At 33.5% G+C, this 20,196-nt stretch overlaps 2 protein-coding genes across 2 annotated transcripts in view; both read right to left on the bottom strand.

Moving 5' to 3' along the window:
* LOC143235790 (integrin beta-PS-like) overlaps positions 1 to 1,941 on the bottom strand; it is a 34,192-nt gene extending 32,251 nt beyond the window's left edge. Inside the window, 2 exon segments of the mRNA XM_076473991.1 lie at positions 1,391 to 1,475; positions 1,936 to 1,941. Of these exon segments, the coding sequence (XP_076330106.1) occupies positions 1,391 to 1,475; positions 1,936 to 1,941 (91 nt within the window).
* A 6,078-nt stretch (positions 1,942 to 8,019) lies between these two features.
* Positions 8,020 to 19,687, bottom strand: LOC143235789 (integrin beta-8-like). The gene is made up of 4 exons (XM_076473990.1): positions 19,488 to 19,687; positions 15,721 to 15,801; positions 14,820 to 14,914; positions 8,020 to 8,127 (listed from the first exon to the last, which is right to left on the bottom strand). The coding sequence occupies exons 1-4, from the start codon at positions 19,501 to 19,503 to the stop codon at positions 8,020 to 8,022; spliced, it is 300 nt and encodes a 99-aa protein (XP_076330105.1). The 5' UTR covers positions 19,504 to 19,687.
* Positions 19,688 to 20,196: the final 509 nt, after the last annotated feature.

Below are 20,196 nucleotides of genomic sequence, written 5' to 3'. Positions count from 1 at the left end.
AAAATCTTAGAAGCTTGGGTGATTTTTCATCTCATAAATATAGAACTTTTATAATAAATAGAATACTAATAAAGGCCTCTTGAATCACATACTCGAAGAAGGGGTTTCGTACTAAAGTGAACTTCAGTTTATCTTGTGTTTACTTGAGGAGACAAATTTTGTTCAATGTTCTACCTTTCTGTCTTACACTTAAATCCTATTAATCAACCCTTGTGCCAAGTTTACTTAATGTTTTAATTTCCAATAAAGTACATTATCTGCCAGTGGAGAATAAAATAACCAATGGTGTGATAACCTCAATTCTGGTACAGAAAGCATGGGTAAAACCCATAACTGCTTCCAACTAATTGGGTTATATAAAGTGTATAACAATGAACACTGTAAAAGCCCAACAATCTCACAAATCCAAATGATTCATAAAAGAAAAGGAGTAGGATCCATGTTGGGCTCTTGAGAAGCTGACATAGTAAAGAAAAACAAAATCCAACTTCCACCTAGCCTCAACAAAAAAAGCAACTTCAAAAGCCTAGGAGGAAACCCCCCAAACAAATGTTTCCATCTCTCAGAGGATAAACACATGAACAGCTCTAACTGAAAGTACCCCCTTACCACAGAGAGACACTAGAAAACAAAGGAGGGGCATGCAAAGTCTGATTAACCACGTTGCTGACAACAGTAATATGAGAATTCATACCTATAAAAATCACACCTAACACTTTGGTGAGAAACTGTGATTATATATATAAGGTGCTTATATACAAGATAGAGGGCACAATGACAAGTGTGGCGAGCATGGTAAATAGCTGTAATGTTAGCAGATGATAAGGAAGTTGTGGAAAGTATACAAACACTACATCCTGTGAGGAAGCAGATATGCAGATAACTGGTGTTCCCAGTGAACAACCAAACAAGGATGAACCACTATTTCCATGGATTGATATATTAAAGCTTGTTTACTCATGGTTTATAAAGGATTTTAATTGTCTAAATAACATGTGACTAACCTTTAATAATTAATTATTAATAATATTTTTATCAGACTAAATGATAAATTAGTTATAAATCACATGAAGTATTTTACTTTGTGTCTAACCCTAATTTAGTATTACATCATCATAAGAGACCTTATCTAGTTGTTTAGTTGGCTCTACAAAGGATGACCTGAGAATTCAGTGAAACTAGTCTACTGCAGAGGAGGTAACAAAATATAGATAGCATGTTCTTTATTAATGTTACACATATTATTGAAGGAAAATGTAGAATCCATATTTCTACTTCAACATACACTACAATAGTATTTTGCAATGTTCTGTGTGAGTACATTGTACTAATTATAAATCTAATATCATATCTTCTGTACATAACAATATAGAAATAAACAGAATCTCACTCGGTTTCAGCTTCAGTTTAATTTTTTGTGGTTTGATCTGAACGGCATCTTCCTCACTTGCTCCTGTGTCACTCAGTTCTTTATCCTAGTAACAAAACACAGAATTAGGTTTTATTCAACTCTGATAGATTGCTATTATACATGGAATGTTTTTCATGTACTACACAAGAACATTAGAAGTCACCACCTCTGTCAAAAACATCCACTTTCTCTACAACATATAGCTGATTATTACAATAGCAGCTTTGAAATTATAAAAATGCAACAATAAAACTTTTCCAAACTTATATAACATAAAAATACACCATTAGTACAATTTAACAACACAAAGTTTGAACATCATCTCGGTGTATTTTGTGTTGTCCCCTCTTCTTTTCCATGGTAACATTAACCCCAAATATATTGTGGTCAGCTAACTGTATTTTAAGTCATCATAAAATTTCACATTTGGTCAGCTGTCCCAATCACCAGTCATGTAGAACAAGCATGCTTGGTAACTGGGATTCAGACTTATGACAGTCAGGTTGAGAACCAAACATTCTAACCACCATGATGTATTTTATCTCTCCTAAGACTTCTTATATTATTATCTGTTTTTGGGTTATCCCAGAAAGTGGTTCTTAACCACAGATAAGTAAAATCTGAGTCAGTCTGAAAGAGAGTTGAAACATAGCTATTAACGTATGCTGCTTTATAGTGTAATATAAATCTGAGTCAGTCTGAGAGACAGTTGAAACATAGCTATTGAAGTATGCTGCTTTACAGTGTAATATAAATCTGAGTCAGTCTGAGAGACAGTTGAAACATAGCTATTGAAGTATCCTGCTTTACAGTGTAATATAAATCTGAGTCAGTCTGAGATACAGTTGAAACATAGCTATTAAAGTATGCTGCTTTACAGTGTAATATAAGTCTGAGTCAGTCTGAGATACAGTTGAAACATAGCTATTGAAGTATGCTGCTTTACAGTGTAATATAAATCTGAGTCAGTCTGAGAGACAGTTGAAACATAGCTATTGAAGTATGCTGCTTTACAGTGTAATATAAATCTGAGTCAGTCTGAGAGACAGTTGAAACATAGCTATTGAAGTATGCTGCTTTACAGTGTAATATAAATCTGAGTCAGTCTGAGATACAGTTGAAACATAGCTATTGAAGTATGCTGCTTTACAGTGTAATATAAATCTGAGTCAGTCTGAGAGACAGTTGAAACATAGCTATTGAAGAATCCTGCTTTACAGTGTAATATAAATCTGAGTCAGTCTGAGATACAGTTGAAACATAGCTATTAAAGTATGCTGCTTTACAGTGTAATATAAGTCTGAGTCAGTCTGAGATACAGTTGAAACATAGCTATTGAAGTATGCTGCTTTACAGTGTAATATAAATCTGAGTCAGTCTGAGAGACAGTTGAAACATAGCTATTGAAGTATGCTGCTTTACAGTGTAATATAAATCTGAGTCAGTCTGAGAGACAGTTGAAACATAGCTATTAAAGTATGCTGCTTTACAGTGTAATATAAATCTGAGTCAGTCTGAGATACAGTTGAAACATAGCTATTGAAGTATGCTGCTTTACAGTGTAATATGCAACTTTTAAAACTTCATTTTGTGTGAAGTACTCCATGAAACTTTAATTCAGAAATAATTGGTTCATAAAGGTTAGCAATCACTGGTCTAAGAGACCATTTCTTCACAAACAATTTACCAAATTAATGAGAATGTAAAGAAAAGGTAATGTGTGGATTTTTAAATGTAGAACCCACATACCAGAAAGAAGAAAACACAAGATACTGAGTAGTTAAGTTCATAGATACAAGACACTCCACAGTATTATTTATTATCTACAAATTATGTTTCAACAAACCAAAAACAGCAGAAATCTAAAAAAGAGGAAAATACAAATTTTCAAATGTTAAACATGAGGTAATAATAGTTTTTGTATGTAAGTCCTGCTTGTACAATTAGGAACATGTTTTAATAAATTTAGAATGACATAATGCTTGTTATTAAAAACAAACAAGGTTATTACTAAGTAACAAAATGGTGACATATACAACCAAGAGACTTCTAGTACAAGCAAGCCTACTGTTGAATGTAGAGAATCAGGTAAAGTTCTATCTTTTACCCCTCAGTTCTACAATGGGAGAGGATATATTTCAATGACCTACTAAATGACTACCAAATATGGAAAGTTTTATATTTTCAGTGTTGTCATTGGAAAAACAAACATCATTGATCTACTAACATAAATAACCTACAAACAAGTATTGGCTACAAAGATTAATATATAATAATAAAGGATTAGAAGAAAAATTATATTAAATCAATCAGCTTTTTATTTACAAGGTGGGTTGATTTGACCCATCTTAGTTAGAGGTCTAAAACTGTACATTCTGCAACTCTGAACTTATTCTCTTCACTAAAATTGTAAACAATGTAAGTGTTAATGGGGTTTTTATGTCCTTTTCAACAACCAATAAAGAAACAAAAATAATCTAAGTGTTCAAACAATCTTACAGTTTGTGCCTAAATTGTTATTCCATGTTGTACATTGGACCGGACATTTAATGATTACATACATGCCTAAATCGTTATTCCATGTTGTACATTGGACCAGACATTTAATGATTACATACATGCCTAAATCGTTATTCCATATTGTACATTGGACCAGACATTTAATGATTACATACATGCCTAAATCGTTATTCCATGTTGTACATTGGACCAGACATTTAATGATTACATACATGCCTAAATCGTTATTCCATGTTGTACATTGGACCAGACATTTAATGATTACATACATGCCTAAATCGTTATTCCATGTTGTATATTCTTCCAGGTAAAAGAAGTAAAATGGTTTTTTTTTTCAGAATTGTGTAGTTATTTAGATAATAGTCTATACTAACATTAATGTACATAAACTATTTTTAAGAAGATTTATGAACTTAATCATCCCAAAATAAAAGAATTAACTAATGTAATAAATAAATTAAATATAACTTTCAAACTGACCCTACACAACACACTTACTTACAGACATTATAAAATATTGATTAAAAGTTTATAATGTTTCAAGTTTTGAGAAACAAAAAGTAAAATATTTGATAATTAATTTTAGACATAAAATATTCAATGATTTACATATTTCTAAAATTATTCGTCACTCTATAAACAATAACAATTTTCCTTGTAAAAGCTTAACACCTACTGTCACTTATAAATATGAAAGTTCAAATTGTTCCATTAATATATAAAAGTTTTTTAACCAATTTAAATGTAGATGACGTTAATAATTTACCTTGTCAATGTGAAAATACTTTATTTGTTGATACTTTTCATAAACATATTACTGGTAATTTAGATATTATAACAAATAAAATATTATGCAAGATAATCAAACTAAATACAGAATAGCTACAAAATTTAATAAAAATAATATTCTAAAATCACTTGAAAATACTGATGAATATATTTTAAAACTTTATTATATTACAGCTTATCCATCCAGATGACTTTTGGAATGAAAGTTATAGAAACTTAAAATAAAAATAAAATTATTCTACATACATTTAAAAAAATACCATACAGATTTATCATTTAAACAGCTAACAATAACATTAAAAAACTGCAAGAACAATATGTTGTAACTTCAAGAGATAAGTTTTATCTCTTATGGTACTAACTTATTTTCCTTATTTTATGTTTATTTTTTTCTTATTGTTATTTTAACTTGGGAGAACAGTCACCTTCCCACAACTGTCTTTAGGCAGTGAAGGATGATGTAGATATGGGACGTTGTCACCTAGAGTACCCACATCTTGCCACAACTGTCTTTAGGCAGTGAAGGGTGATGTAGATATGGGACGTTGTCACCTCGAGTATCCACATCTTGCCACAACTATCTTTAGGCAGTGAAGGGTGATGTAGATACGTGACGTTGTCACCTTGAGTACCCACATCTTGCCACAACTGTCTTTAGGCAGTGAATGGTGATATATATATGGGATGTTGTCACCTTGAGTACACACATCTTGCTCTCTTAATTTCTATTATTCTTATGAGAGACTACTGAATTGGACATTAAGACTGATAAATGGTGTATCCCCACCACAATGTGGGTCCTACTTCTTCAGTCACCTCCAAAACCTAGGATACATTTTATAATCCCGCATCATAGCTTGTTCCCTAGGGTTCCTTTTTTAAGAAAAATGTGCAGCATAGTTTAAAAATTTCATGTTAAAGTTTTTTGGTTTATGGCTCAAATATTTTATGGTTATAATGTGTGCATGTGTGTGTTGTAGATTTCTTTTAAATTTCACTAAAGGTAAATAAGAATATAAAACAAAATGTCGAATGTGGACATCTTTAGTTTTAGTGAAAATCCACCAAAGTGTGATAAAAGATACAGGAATATGGGAAATCCCCAAACAACAAATGAGACGGGTCATATCAATCATAGGGCTCCAATCTACATTGAGAATAATTGAAGTATAGTTCAATGTGGTAGTGGTAAACAATAGAAAGGTGCCAGACATTGGTCATTGTATTATTTGTTTCAATGACCAAAGAGACAACTGAGCAAATGTAGCAAACCAGATACCCACATTATGTTAATGTCACAAGAGTAAAAATCCCCATAAAATGTGTCAGAAGAGAGCCATGTGCACGTCTAAATTAGAATAGGAAGAAAAACAAACTTGGTACAAAAGAATATCCCATCCTACAAGATCCCTTTGTCACATTTGAAACAAAAGATCCAAAGACTGTAATTATTTCAACATGGAGATAAGGAGGAAGGTAATATCAATGGATAAATAGAACACCTGAGAAAGAAATTGCATGCCAGTCAATACTAGTAGGATATGCAATAGGGAAAGATAAAAGCAAGAATACTTGGCTAAGTGAAAGGAATAATACTAACTAATTCTGCCCTCCATACAAGAAACAGATATTTAAAGTGCAAAGAACTAAGAAAACAAGCTGCCTGATGATAAACTAAGGAAAAATGAACCAAAGCCCACAGCATGCCAGCACTATTTTTAAAATGAGTGACAAAAAAACCAACATGAACTAAAAATAAAACATCTGGAAAAGGAGAGAAAACAAGAAAAACATTAATAAAAATGGCTGCAGTAGGTGAAGCAGACTCTGCTGTAAAGACCAATTCAAAATAGACATTGTCTCAAACAAACCAGGTAAAGAAGGAAGGCTAGCAATAGTGGAAGAAAGCTGGGTAGACACCCTGGATCCAGGGGTTGTCAATATTAACTGTAAAATGCACAAAAATTTATGAAAATAAAAACACTGTGTAAACTTAAGTAAGTGTATTTTGACAATAAATATTTAGTGGATGGTATTTGTTGAAGAAACAATGCATTTAACCTAATTTATGATTTACAAGTAAGATTAATGACAAATAAGCCTAAAATTACAAATACACACAGTAAGCCTAAAATCAACATTATGGTACAAAAGGATATGTATATAAACTGTACAATAATTAAGAAAACCGGATTCATACAAGAAGTAGTTAAAAATCTAATTAAACATACGTTATCAAAACAAACTAAATACAGATAATAATATTAATATCAAAATATTCAAAAATATATACAAGTTCTAAGAGCTTATGCATCTAAAGCTGGCAAACTCAAATATATGGGCCACCAAATTCAAGGCCAGGGGCAATTATGTCACCTTTTTGGAATTGTCATAATTTCATGGATAAGGAATTTTTCTGTTGGGCACCAGCCAAATGTGTTGAGAATTAACATTTTTTGGACAAAAAGGTATTTTATGAGGGAAAGCAGTACTGCGATTTTTCATTAAGTATATTATGAAAATGTGAATACATTATTCTTTATTTCATACTTCCCAGGAACTGTAGCCCCCCACTGACCTCCCCTCTCCTCAGGCCTGCTCAAGGACCAATGAAGGTGAACTCATATGATGATAAATCTCCTTACATAATCAGTCAAGGACCACCACCTGAAGCCCAGGTAATCATGCTGGAAGTTAGTAATAACAGTTTAGAGGTGGAGACATAAGCTTGTGACATGCAAACAAATTCTGCATGCAGAGGGCAGCACTTAACAAGAATAGCTATTCATGTTAGTGGAAGTGTTGTACCACATCAGAAATTTGAATTTCAAACAAAAAATACAAAATAAGAAGAATAAATTGTATATATTAATTCCACTTCATACTTATATACAAGGAAACATTATTTAGTGGACAATGCGAAGTACAATGTAATGGCTATGTGGTACTGGTCAGAGGCTAACTTAACACTTCACCAATAATTCTACTGGACAAATAACTATGTAATATGGCCATTAAATACATCTAGAATGACATATTGTTGACAGTATACTGTGTAATGTTAACACCACCTTTCAGAAAAAAATGTCCACAAATAAGTGTGTTGTATGTGAAGCTGTGAAAATAATTATGATGCACTAATGCCACCTATTGCCTGAGATCATAACTAAACTTTAGCCAATGGCCTTTTTAATAACCTGTAAAATTAACACATTTTAATAAAGAACTTATGTGAACTTCATGGGATATTTTTTTAATGATGAACTAAATATATTAATTGACATAAAATCTTGTACTCACTACAAGTTTTCCATTTTGCTATTTGGGTGAACAATTTCTCCACGTGAACACTTCCCAATCAAGTTCCCAATTGTGTCACATCTCCGGTTTCCACCATTTTCAAAATCCTAAAGGAAGATAAGTGACCATTATTTCTTTATTTAATCTGATCACAATTTAATGTCGTACTTATGCTATCAGGATGTAATATGGTACATACAGAAATTACCTTATGGTATTTTAAAACTGTCTATGATGCTACACTAATAAGCCAGTGTTCAACATACTTAACAGAACTTAAACAGCAGAATCCATGTTAACCATGATATTAATAACATACAATATAATAAAGAGTGTTTTAATCTTTGTGTTGTACGTAGAAGATGTCATTACATACAACTTAACATAAGAATGATTGTTACTAAATACTTTTATACAGCAACAAGTGATATATTTAACACTTCAGTGTTGTTAGTGTACCAAAACAAATAAGAATGGCTCATCCAACGCTGAGATGGTTTCTTTTTGTACACCAAAACTGTTGGACGAGACCATTTCTTTTGATGAACTGATACTGTTAATGAGACCGTCAACACGTACCATTGGTGTACCAAAAACAAATCTTAAGTAATATTACCATGTACTTTGACAGACTTACAAACTGGTTGCATGTTAGAAGAATATAGCTTCTAAAGGAAAGTTCCTGATTCACACTATCAACTAGTGGTTTTTCATTTGCCTTCACACAACGATTTGGGAAAATTAAAAGTACACCAAATCATGACAGTCACTGAATTATGCTGAATATAGTAAAAACACTGTCCAATTTAACTATTAATAGATATATTAGAGGAAGATATAAAGCTGATGTATTATACCTGTGATATGTGTATACCTTTAAAACCTGTGATATGTGTATACCTTTAAAACCAGAGTAAACAGAAAACAATCTAGTAACTAACTTCAATTTTGTGATGTATGTATAACTTGGCATACAACAGTGTGAAGCATAAACTTAGAGGTTCAAATTATTACATTCCAAATGTTGATACTGAATGGTTATTTTCCACATCACATCCACTTCTAAATTATTAAAAGTGTCATACACACTAGATCATAATCTCTGTTCACATTCTTCATTATGTTATTGTATTAGCCCCCCCCAACAAAACACTTTACAATATCATTACACAGAGACACTTTACAATATCATTACACAGAGTAAAAGATATTTGCAAGTAGTATTACTTTGTCTTTAAAAAATTTTTCTAACACTAAACAAGTTCATGAATTCAGTTTGCACTTGTTAAACTACACTATTCCTTTAAGCCTAATAAAAACATTTCAATTAATGTCTGAATACTGCAACTAAGCAGACCCAAAGAACACAAGTAATATACAAAACCTTTCTCAGAGAACAGTAAAAACAGTATAAAAATAATTATTTGATGGATAGCTAGTCAGAATATTCATACTGAGTTCACTGTGGAATGAGCAGCAACTACCTGTGGAAATATGCTGGCAACTATACAACATACCTACACAGATTCAGCGTAGTCACTAATATACCAGTGTCTCTCTAATAGGTTAATGTCACCCATTTCACAGCTGGCCACTATACAACATACCTACACAGATTCAGTGTAGTCACTAATACAAGAGTGTCTCTCTAATAGGTTAATGTCACCCATTTCACAGCTGGCCCCTATACAACATACCCACACAGATTCAGTGTAGTCACTAATATACCAGTGTCTCTCTAATAGGTTAATGTCACCCATTTCACAGCTGGCCCCTATACAACATACCTACACAGATTCAGTGTAGTCACTAATATACCAGTGTCTCTCTAATAGGTTAATGTCACCCATTTCACAGCTGGCCACTATACTACATACCTACACAGATTCAGTGTAGTCACTAATATACCAGTGTCTCTCTAATAGGTTAATGTCACCCATTTCACAGCTGGCCACTATACAACATACCTACACAGATTCAGTGTAGTCACTAATATACCAGTGTCTCTCTAATAGGTTAATGTCACCCATTTCACAGCTGGCCACTATACAACATACCTACACAGATTCAGTGTAGTCACTAATATACCAGTGTCTCTCTAATAGGTTAATGTCACCCATTTCACAGCTGGCAACTATACAACATACCTACACAGACACAGTGTAGTCACTAATACAAGAGTGTCTCTCTAATAGGTTAATGTCACCCATTTCACAGCTGGCCCCTATACAACATACCTACACAGACACAGTGTAGTCACTAATATACCAGTGTCTCTCTAATAGGTTACTGTCACCCATTTCACAGCTGGCCACTATACAACATACCTACACAGATTCAGTGTAGTCACTAATATACCAGTGTCTCTCTAATAGGTTAATGTCACCCATTTCACAGCTGTCCACTATACAACATACCTACACAGATTCAGTGTAGTCACTAATATACCAGTGTCTCTCTAATAGGTTAATGTCACCCATTTCACAGCTGGCCACTATACAACATACCTACACAGATTCAGTGTAGTCACTAATATACCAGTGTCTCTCTAATAGGTTACTGTCACCCATTTCACAGCTGGCCACTATACAACATACCTACACAGATTCAGTGTAGTCACTAATATACCAGTGTCTCTCTAATAGGTTAATGTCACCCATTTCACAGCTGGCCACTATACAACATACCTACACAGACACAGTGTAGTCACTAATATACCAGTGTCTCTCTAATAGGTTACTGTCACCCATTTCACAGCTGGCCACTATACAACATACCTACACAGACACAGTGTAGTCACTAATATACCAGTGTCTCTCTAATAGGTTACTGTCACCCATTTCACAGCTGGCCACTATACAACATACCTACACAGATTCAGTGTAGTCACTAATATACCAGTGTCTCTCTAATAGGTTAATGTCACCCATTTCACAGCTGGCCACTATACAACATACCTACACAGACACAGTGTAGTCACTAATATACCAGTGTCTCTCTAATAGGTTACTGTCACCCATTTCACAGCTGGCCACTATACAACATACCTACACAGATTCAGTGTAGTCACTAATATACCAGTGTCTCTCTAATAGGTTACTGTCACCCATTTCACAGCTGGCCACTATACAACATACCTACACAGACACAGTGTAGTCACTAATATACCAGTGTCTCTCTAATAGGTTACTGTCACCCATTTCACAGCTGGCCACTATACAACATACCTACACAGATTCAGTGTAGTCACTAATATACCAGTGTCTCTCTAATAGGTTAATGTCACCCATTTCACAGCTGGCCACTATACAACATACCTAGACAGATTCAGTGTAGTCACTAATATACCAGTGTCTCTCTAATAGGTTACTGTCACCCATTTCACAGCTGGCCACTATACAACATACCTACACAGATTCAGTGTAGTCACTAATATACCAGTGTCTCTCTAATAGGTTAATGTCACCCATTTCACAGCTGGCCACTATACAACATACCTACACAGATTCAGTGTAGTCACTAATATACCAGTGTCTCTCTAATAGGTTACTGTCACCCATTTCACAGCTGGCCACTATACAACATACCTACACAGATTCAGTGTAGTCACTAATATACCAGTGTCTCTCTAATAGGTTAATGTCACCCATTTCACAGCTGGCCACTATACAACATACCTACACAGATTCAGTGTAGTCACTAATATACCAGTGTCTCTCTAATAGGTTAATGTCACCCATTTCACAGCTGGCCACTATACAACATACCTACACAGACACAGTGTAGTCACTAATATACCAGTGTCTCTCTAATAGGTTACTGTCACCCATTTCACAGCTGGCCACTATACAACATACCTACACAGATTCAGTGTAGTCACTAATATACCAGTGTCTCTCTAATAGGTTACTGTCACCCATTTCACAGCTGGCCACTATACAACATACCTACACAGATTCAGTGTAGTCACTAATATACCAGTGTCTCTCTAATAGGTTAATGTCACCCATTTCACAGCTGGCCACTATACAACATACCTACACAGATTCAGTGTAGTCACTAATATACCAGTGTCTCTCTAATAGGTTACTGTCACCCATTTCACAGCTGGCCACTATACAACATACCTACACAGATTCAGTGTAGTCACTAATATACCAGTGTCTCTCTAATAGGTTAATGTCACCCATTTCACAGCTGGCCACTATACAACATACCTACACAGATTCAGTGTAGTCACTAATATACCAGTGTCTCTCTAATAGGTTACTGTCACCCATTTCACAGCTGGCCACTATACAACATACCTACACAGACACAGTGTAGTCACTAATATACCAGTGTCTCTCTAATAGGTTACTGTCACCCATTTCACAGCTGGCCACTATACAACATACCTACACAGATTCAGTGTAGTCACTAATATACCAGTGTCTCTCTAATAGGTTACTGTCACCCATTTCACAGCTGGCCACTATACAACATACCTACACAGATTCAGTGTAGTCACTAATATACCAGTGTCTCTCTAATAGGTTAATGTCACCCATTTCACAGCTGGCCACTATACAACATACCTACACAGATTCAGTGTAGTCACTAATATACCAGTGTCTCTCTAATAGGTTAATGTCACCCATTTCACAGCTGGCCCTATACAACATACCTACACAGATTCAGTGTAGTCACTAATATACCAGTGTCTCTCTAATAGGTTAATGTCACCCATTTCACAGCTGGCCACTATACAACATACCTACACAGATTCAGTGTAGTCACTAATATACCAGTGTCTCTCTAATAGGTTACTGTCACCCATTTCACAGCTGGCCACTATACAACATACCTACACAGATTCAGTGTAGTCACTAATATACCAGTGTCTCTCTAATAGGTTAATGTCACCCATTTCACAGCTGGCCACTATACAACATACCTACACAGATTCAGTGTAGTCACTAATATACCAGTGTCTCTCTAATAGGTTACTGTCACCCATTTCACAGCTGGCCACTATACAACATACCTACACAGACACAGTGTAGTCACTAATATACCAGTTTCTCTCTAATAGGTTACTGTCACCCATTTCACAGCTGGCCACTATACAACATACCTACACAGATTCAGTGTAGTCACTAATATACCAGTGTCTCTCTAATAGGTTAATGTCACCCATTTCACAGCTGGCCACTATACAACATACCTACACAGATTCAGTGTAGTCACTAATATACCAGTGTCTCTCTAATAGGTTAATGTCACCCATTTCACAGCTGGCCCCTATACAACATACCTACACAGATTCAGTGTAGTCACTAATATACCAGTGTCTCTCTAATAGGTTAATGTCACCCATTTCACAGCTGGCCACTATACAACATACCTACACAGATTCAGTGTAGTCACTAATATACCAGTGTCTCTCTAATAGGTAAATGTCACCCATTTCACAGCTAACTCAACATGTAAAGTGTTGATGAAATTATATTACAGTCTTGTAACAGTTTCTAAACATTCATGTTACTTTATCTAGCAAGATTTTTTGTTGTTTCCTAACTGCTAGTATAGAAAAATATAATACAATAATAAAATCAGTTAAATCTATTAAGTAAATATTTTCTTATTTCACAGATTAAGTGTTCAGAGACTTAATAATATGTCAGGAAGTAACTCTTAACTCTGTAACAGTAAAGAAATTGATCAACAACTCAGGTGCTACATTGATAAAATGTGATAGCCTAAGATATTATTGTAACTGTTTGAATATTTGTACTGATAATATATAAAATGTGTATTTTGTGATCATGTAGAAAACATAAATATATAATATTAAGAGGAGCCTACAGAAACTGTCTGGTTTTTGTTTGTGTAGTGGCTTCTTACTAAATACATAAAAGTTCTAAAAACTTAACAATATTTTAGATTTATAGTTCAAAAGCCACCAAGAAAGATAATACCCATTTAATACAATGAAAGACTAAAGTAAAACAGATGATACATCCACTTTGACACCTCAGGTTTTACATTAGAGAAAAATTGGCTGAAAAATAATTTATTGTACCTTTTCCAATGTCTCAACATGTTGGTATGATGGTAAAAACTCCGAATCTTCAAAGTAACACTTAAGACCCAAGTTTTATTGAATGAGTAAGTTTGAGGCTTGTCTAGTTTATAACTTTGTCCTCAATTAGAATATCCTCAACAATTATATGTACAAGTAACTTTAAAACTTTATTTTTTATTATTTTCCTTGTGTATATCATTCAGGTATTCAAAACAATTAACAACAAATTCTCACCTCTTCAGAGCACCAGGCACACTCAGGATGAGACGTAATGCACTCACCACAAGATTTTTTAACAATTAACAACAAATTCTCACCTCTTCAGAGCACCAGGCACACTCAGGATGACACGTAATGCACTCCCCACAAGATTTTTTAACAATTAACAACAAATTCTCACCTCTTCAGAGCACCAGGCACACTCAGGATGAGACGTAATGCACTCGCCACAAGATTTTTTAACAATTATCAATAAATTCTCACCTCTTCAGAGCACCAGGCACACTCAGGATGAGACATAATGCACTCGCCACAAGATTTTTTAACAATTAACAACAAATTCTCACCTCTTCAGAGCACCAGGCACACTCAGGATGACACGTAATGCACTCACCACAAGATTTTTTAACAATTAACAACAAATTCTCACCTCTTCAGAGCACCAGGCACACTCAGGATGAGACGTAATGCACTCGCCACAAGATTTTTTAACAATTAACAATAAATTCTCACCTCTTCAGAGCACCAGGCACACTCAGGATGAGACGTAATGCACTCGCCACAAGATTTTTTTGATATACATTGACTGGATGTCAGTTTTTCTGCAACTATAAATAAATTAGAGGAAAAAATATAAATTAATAGTGATAAAATACACCAGCTATTACAAGTGTGCCATAAGAAACATACAGATAAACATATCATGTGTCATAAACAAAAAACACACAAATATAATAATTCTGATAAAAGAAACACCAAATGTGTCATGAATCACAATAGCAGGCTTTACACACCTATTTCCTTGTTTTAATATAATTTTGGGTTGTTTGAAACATTTCTTGTAAATGCCTGAATTTCTCATAGTTCTACGAAAACACAAGACATTTACTTTAATGTTCTGTATTAACCTGACAGTGTACCACTGACTTTATGGACTGTAGAGAAGGTTTATTACACAGTCTTACCATTAACCCATACCTTACACAGTAGAATAAGAAATCAGAATTAGACATTTAATAATTTCTCATACATGTACAAATAATAGGAATGATGTATCACACCTGTTACTTTGATGCTTGAAATAGAGTGAAATATTCAAACAAGAGTATCCTAATCTCTAAATTACTAACTAAATATCTTTCAACTTATTCATAAATACTTTTAATAATTTACATATAACTACAACATTCTCTACTTCACATATGGTGAGTGTTATGGGAAGCTTACACCATAAGCTAACAAAATATCACAAACCTCACATATATGAAACAATCTTAAACAGTAATATAAAAGTATCTGAAAGCATAAAAAGATAGAAAGCCACTCACCAGACTGACCACTGTCCAGTCAAATCAAGTTACAGAATACAATTTTATGGAACTCTTTACTGAATAAATAATCAAATCTCACTTACCTTGGCTATGTGCTACATGTAGTATTATTATTACTGAACTTAAAACTGTAAAGTGTCTTCGAAGTTCCATTTTTCTGAATCCTAGAAGTCATGTTAAAATACAAAAGTTAAGGACTATACAGAACAACAATACACATACATTCAACATCCTGTCACTAGAACAGTTACAAACATCCAATTCTATAGATAATTCCTGTTTGTTTATACCATATCCTGGTGAAACCTCTTAAGGTCTTTTGTGTTAAGTGTTGGTTCCTTTATAACATGTTGTGATACAGATATAGGCCAGGCATGTAATTTCCAGTCAACATATGAAACTATCCTTCACTCTATTTGCTTTATAACAAATACAAACAAAATGTAAAAATTCACTCTTTAGTAAACTGGTACCTTTCAAAGATTAACCAAAAGTAATAATCAGTAAACTACTTTCCATGTGATTACATGGACACTGGTAAGGTTAAACTACTTTCCATGTGATTACATGGACACTGGTAAGGTTAAACTACTTTCCATGTGATTACATGGACACTGGTAAGGTTAAACTACTTTCCATATGATTACATGGACACTGGTAAGGTTAAACTACTTTCCATGTGATTACATGGACACTGATAAGGTTAAACTACTTTCCATGTGATTACATGGACACTGGTAAAATTAAACTACTTTCCATGTGATTACATGGACACTGGTAAGGTTAAACTACTTTCCATGTGATTACATGAACACTGGTAAGGTTAAACTACTTTCCATGTGATTACATGGACATTGGTAAGGTTAAACTACTTTCCATGTGATTACATGGACACTGGTAAGGTTAAACTACTTTCCATGTGATTACATGGACACTGGTAAGGTTAAACTACTTTCCATGTGATTACATGGACACTGGTAAGGTTAAACTACTTTCCATGTGATTACATGGACACTGGTAAGGTTAAACTACTTTCCATATGATTACATGAACACTGGTAAGGTTAAACTACTTTCCATGTGATTACATGAACACTGGTAAGGTTAAACTACTTTCCATGTGATTACATGGACACTGGTAAGGTTAAACTACTTTCCATGTGATTACATGGACACTGGTAAGGTTAAACTACTTTCCATATGATTACATGGACACTGGTAAGGTTAAACTACTTTCCATATGATTACATGGACACTGGTAAGGTTAAACTACTTTCCATGTGATTACATGAACACTGGTAAGGTTAAACTACTTTCCATGTGATTACATGGACACTGGTAAGGTTAAACTACTTTCCATATGATTACATGGACACTGGTAAGGTTAAACTACTTTCCATATGATTACATGAACACTGGTAAGGTTAAACTACTTTCCATATGATTACATGAACACTGGTAAGGTTAAACTACTTTCCATATGATTACATGGACACTGGTAAGGTTAAACTACTTTCCATATGATTACATGGACACTGGTAAGGTTAAACTACTTTCCATGTGATTACATGGACACTGGTAAGGTTAAACTACTTTCCATATGATTACATGGACACTGGTAAGGTTACAAACAAACCACATTACACATTATTCTCTTTTGTTGTCTCAATATATTTTATAGACTGTAGTTTCTGTTTTTAGTTTTGATTTTATCATTCATGTATTTTCTCTTCTATCAATTATCCTTTCTACTGCACATTAAACAAGTATTTTTATATTACTATACAAACACAAAGATTTACTAAAGTGATGTTGGGATACTAGGTTCATGATTAATTATGCCAAATATATGTTAAATAGTTAGACACTGACATCAAAACTATATGCTTTGGCAAGACAACAGAAACCACTTAATAGTTGGAGTCGGAGTGCTGATGACAAAAGGTGTTAAAGATTTGCGATACGTCAGATATTTTATTTCTTAAGACACCACTGTAGATTCTGGTTTCATATTTTATACGCACCACTGTAGATTCTGGTTTCATCTCTTATACGCACCACTGTAGATTCTGGTTTCATCTCTTATACGCACCACTGTAGATTCTGGTTTCATCTCTTATACGCACCACTGTAGATTCTGGTTTCATCTCTTATACGCACCACTGTAGATTCTGGTTTCATCTCTTATACGCACCACTGTAGATTCTGGTTTCATCTTTTATACGCACCACTGTAGATTCTGGTTTCATCTTTTATATGCACCACTGTAGGTTCTGGTTTCATCTTTTATACGCACCACTGTAGATTCTGGTTTCATCTTTTATATGCAACTTTTGTTTTTTTTCCAACTTTGTTATTACTCTTCAATTACTTTTTGGTATTAAAAACATTGTTTTTTATCTTTTTATTATTGGTGTTTTTAAATGAAGACTTGAGTTTTTTTGTTTATTTACAAAGTTCTGGTCAAGAAATCTTTTCCAGTGTTTAACATTTGCATCACAATGTAGTGTCCATCACCAAAACACTTTATCCCACCTGTTTTTGTATGATGGAGATTAACGACATGATGGGCTAGTGATATCCCATCCAGGGGTAAGTTGTCACATGGAAAGTCGCAATAAAACATGTAGGAGGGTACAAATGCAGATTAGTCGCACTTGCCTGGTGACATACTTTGAGGTATTAGTTTATATTTTCTTGTTAAAATTTACTTAACTTTATATATAAACCAAATGATAAGTGGCTTTCAAAACCTTGCCTCTTTTTCTAATCTTAAATTATAATTGAACCTCTTCATAAAGTTTCTCAGATAATGAAAAACAAGATATTCATTTTCACCACATATACATCTGATAATGTCTTTAAATGCAGTAAACTGTTTTCTTAGAACTCCATGTATATCTGAACAATTCACTGAAATAATGCAACCATAATTAGGTAATTATAAGACTATCATTAATGAAAACTGTCTTATTGTATGTAATTCATGTTCTGTAGCAATAACTGTTAATTTCAAGTTAACATTAACAAAATACTCCTTCACAAATACGTATACAGACTACAAGTGGTTATGACAAATGACTCCAATCAGCTAAATAGGTTACATTTCATTTGACCAGAAATGGTATATAACTTACAAGAACAAGTAAGCAAGCTAGTGTAAGAAGTTAGACTTTGTGATTATCTGTTTAGATGTAAAAGGTGATTTCTAAAATGTTTTAACTACAGAAATTAAAATATCTCTCCCTCTACAGTAAAGTACAAGTTACAGTCTATAGTATAAGGTTAAGCTTTCCAGACTAGTTATTAAAAAATGCTGTAAAAAGTTTGTAAATGTTCCTCAGAAGAAAGTTTACAGTTTCTGACAGAAAAATTTCAGCAGTGATACACAGAAAATGTGTAAAAAATGTGAAAACTTGGCTAGAACAAGTAGACAGAATCTTTACTAAAATTTAAAAACTAGAAACTCTTATGACAATTGTTTTTCATAGTTTTAGCCACAACATAATCTTCAAGATGAATTTCTGTGGGACAAATTTAACAAAATTTGTACCTTCAATAACTTAGTTTAACTGTAGGAGTCATCTACCAAACTCAATTTTTAACAATGAATCATGCAATATGTTAACAAATGAAACCCAAAACTTATCTCTGATAGTAACTAAACATTTGTGTCAATAAAATCTGTATTTCAAATTAAAAAGATAATAAAATCGAGTTCTTAACAAAATGGCGATTTTTGTTTTCAAAGAATTAAAGAACAGTTTCTAGTTTTACACAATCACTTTAACGTAAATTAGAAGAAAACTATCAGAACGAAACTGTATGTTGAAAACAGCATCTAAACCTACCTCTATATGACTGCATTTTCAATCCAACAAAAAGAGCGAATTAACACTATAATAACAGCAACAACCAAACATACATCTTACAAATATAGAATTTATTCTGATATTTTTATTTGCAAAACATTAAAACCCCCTGTAATTTTACAAATGTACTCAACATCAGGGTGTGACTGATGGTACTGTTAGTAACCTTAAGTAGGTTTAACATGATGCGGGGGCGACCTAAATACACATGTTACTTTTATGTCGTTTAACTTCATATCTAAAACAAAACTTTCTAAAATAGCTCCTAATAATTAACAAATATAAATTAAACACCTGAAATATACATATATATGCATGTATATTATTATATGCTATTTACCTTCGATTTTCCAACAACATGAAACCCAACTACAAGGCTCCCCCTCCAGGCTGACCTCTATTTCTTTTTTATATAACTATGACTATATGTGTGTATGTGTGTATATATATATATAAATATAACTTTGAAACTTTTTATACTAATTTGTCAAATTAATAAATTTCACTTTTTCGTGTTATGGTTGTTTGCGAGAAAAATTTTTCTTGTTGTTGATGATAATGCTTTCACATTTTGATTTTATTAATTTAGGCTGCATTATTAAATTCTAGTTTTCATGTTAGATTCGTTAATAATATTGTAATATATATGCAAAAATGTTAAGAGACGTTTTCCTGTAAAGCAGTGGTA

This window comes from Tachypleus tridentatus, chromosome 12 (assembly GCF_004210375.1).
Source record: "Tachypleus tridentatus isolate NWPU-2018 chromosome 12, ASM421037v1, whole genome shotgun sequence".
Lineage (NCBI taxonomy): Eukaryota > Metazoa > Arthropoda > Merostomata > Xiphosura > Limulidae > Tachypleus > Tachypleus tridentatus.
The sequence above is the reverse complement of the archived record's forward strand: the minus strand, read 5'-3'. Positions and strand labels throughout refer to the sequence as shown.